This window comes from Monopterus albus, unplaced genomic scaffold, assembly GCF_001952655.1.
Source record: "Monopterus albus unplaced genomic scaffold, M_albus_1.0 scaffold166.1, whole genome shotgun sequence".
In the NCBI taxonomy this organism is placed as follows: Eukaryota; Metazoa; Chordata; class Actinopteri; order Synbranchiformes; family Synbranchidae; genus Monopterus; species Monopterus albus.
In genome coordinates this window covers 596366-599184 of record NW_018128046.1, presented here as the reverse complement: position 1 = coordinate 599184, position 2819 = coordinate 596366, and the positions used below count along the sequence as shown (strand labels likewise).

The 2819-nt window shown below is 37.7% G+C and overlaps 1 protein-coding gene across 1 annotated transcript in view; it reads left to right on the top strand.

Moving 5' to 3' along the window:
* Positions 1–1864, top strand: part of agmo (alkylglycerol monooxygenase) — a 46147-nt gene extending 44283 nt beyond the window's left edge. Inside the window, exon 13 of the mRNA XM_020615562.1 lies at positions 1294–1864. Coding sequence (XP_020471218.1) covers positions 1294–1374 — 81 coding nt within the window. The 3' untranslated portion in view covers positions 1375–1864. The remainder of the gene's footprint in view (positions 1–1293) is intronic.
* Positions 1865–2819: the final 955 nt, after the last annotated feature.

The window sequence follows — 2819 nt, the reverse complement described above, 5'->3', positions numbered from 1 at the left end:
CTTTTATTCTCTCTCGGAGGGGGGGCTGTTTTCAGGGTAGGTAGGAGTGGTACAAAATCAGAGAGGACGTATGTGGTGGTCTTTCTGTCTCTCTTTCTCAGAGGAAAACAGCTGGCATGTCCAGGAGGAAGCATAACTTTTTCCCCATCAGGCCTTTTTGCCTGTGATGGACAGCAGTCTGCTTTTGGCTTGAGTTGCCATTTAGGATGCAGTTAGTGGACCATAACACAGCAAGGGGTGGGGGCCAGGGCTTTTTCGGGCAGAGCCCCATCCCGACCTACTTCTCCAAACAGAGAGATCCCCCATGACGGTGACCTGTTTGACCCTATCATGAGAGCATCAGGGGAGAAGTCTTGCTCCTTAAACCCTGAGACCGACTGCATCTGAAGGGTCTCACTGTGTTTCAGTGACAGTTTCACTTCCAGTGTTTTTCTTCCCTGGTTGTAGATGATAACGTCACGCTGTTTGTACCTTTTCTTCTCTTGTCATGGTTGTTTTTTGCATGTTACATCCCCACTAAAGTATTTATGCCATCATGTAAGAAATAAGAATATAAACATGAAGTACTTCAGGTCAATGCAATTTAGAGGTATCTTCAAAGAAAACATTTTATTTATTTACAAAAAGTATATATGTACATGCATAAATAAACTGTGGTAGTTAGCGTCCAGTTTCAAAGGGTTCTGCTGTGAAGGTGTGGCAAGGTGCTACTCTCCGTCAGTAGCACTTACACATATTCACTGCTTAAACACTTGACAGAAAATTATTCAGCAATAATTTTAATATTTTAGCAAAAACAAAAATCTTATTGTGTGTTCCAGCTTTTCTCCTGATGGTAACACAACAAAGTATTAATATATGTCTGTTTATTTAAATATGTATTAGAATTTGTATTGAACATTTTATTTATTTTATTTTCTAACATTTTGAAAAACCAAACCATTATTACATTGAGAAAATAACAGACAGATTAATTGATCATGAAATCAATCTTTAATTGTAGCTAGATATTTGAAGTGAAATTAAACATATCTTCCCAAAACACTGGTGAACCAATATATCAACACATTTATCAGCTCTACTTTCAGACAGCCAGCTGATTAACACACTCATAAACCAGTATCTTCCTAGTACAAGTTGAAGTTTGAGCACAGTTCATTGCACATCACTATCAGTGTTTAACTAATTTAACAAATTACAGGTGATTACTTCCCCCAGACTGATCTCCACAAGGTATCACAGGCATGACTTTGAATCAGAGACGCTGACATAAAGCCTCTCTGTTTTGTGCAGGCCTTTGTCTCCCTCTCTCTGCTGTACTGGGCTGTGCAGAGCTTCTCTCAGCTGCTCGGCATCAAGAAGAAGGCAGACTGAGTCAGCACAGACTGAATGCTGGGGAATTTCACCTTTTGAAGCCTCAATGGTTGATATAACTCCAGAGTAACATATTTTAATGATCTTAACCACAGTGTACAAGCTTCTCTATGTGTTGTATTCATCAACTTCAGTTTTTACTGGAGGAAAAAGACAAAACAGTGATTTTAGCTTCTGTTTGATTCACTTTCTGTGTACAACTTATTAAAGACTGTTCTAACTGGAGCTTATCATGTAAATTAACCATCGGTTTCTCATTTTTTAATCAAATGATGAATTTCTTATGATAAATTTCTTTTCTATGCCTCTCCTGTGCTTTTGTATAACAAAGGTGCTGTGAAGTAGTAATCAGCCTGCATGTTTGTACTGCATTTCACATGCCAAAGTGTAAATGATTTTTTGCTTAAACTGCACATACATCATGAAACATTCAGCTATAAGCTACAGGTCACACTGATGCCTGTTAACTTCACTTTTGACTTATCATATTGCTTTGCACAGTTTTTTCATTTCCCTTTGCAATAAAATATTTGGAATTTTGCTTTGCCAGTTGCACTTGTGTTTTCCTAAAAATGCATATAAACCTACAGTAGAAGCCTAAACAAAACCATGAAAGCCACAGTCAGGATTTTTTTCCTTAGTGTTTTTATTAGCCTTAAGGTATGAAAACAAACTTTTTTTATTGAACATGTATTTTTCCAATTTAGTGGATAGATGATTAATCATAATTTCCTTCCAAGATAAAATCAGTACTTTAACAACAGTATGTCCTATAGAAAGATTGGCAAGATATTCCTAAGCTACTCAGCCTTTCTGGCTTTCGGTCGGCCATCTTGGTTTTGAAAAATTATTGTTGCACTTAACAATGGCTGACTGGTGGGTGGCAGAGTATGGGATGACACACTAGCATTCACTGTAGTGGGTGATATACATCTACACATACAAGAAAACAGTTTTTAACTAGCTGTCCACTATGGAGACCACTGTGCATGAAAGGGTTCAATCCTGGAGGTTGTGCAGTGTGTCACAGGTCAAGGTCAAAGTGTTTATTTGTCATATGCACAGTTAGGAAACGTGTTTCCCTGTACAATGAAATTCTTACTTTGCCGTCCACATGAATGTCACATAATAGAAGTGAAATATAAAGTAGATGAGCAATAACACAAATCTAAATAGACAGTAAAATCTAAATCTAAGGCACTTTAAAGCAGCAAGTGAAGGGAGCAAATAAAAATACAACAACACAATAATATAGAGAGAATATATGCTACTTGGGAGCCGTGGAGTGTAAATATTCAGCAGTGAGTGTGCAATTGTGCATGTGCAAAATGAGTTTGTAAACAGAACAGATGGAATTACATGAGGTAGATCCTGAGTCAGCTGTTTAGGAGTCTGATGGCAGTCGGAAAGAAAGAGTTTTTCAGTCTAGAGGTCCTGCATTTCAC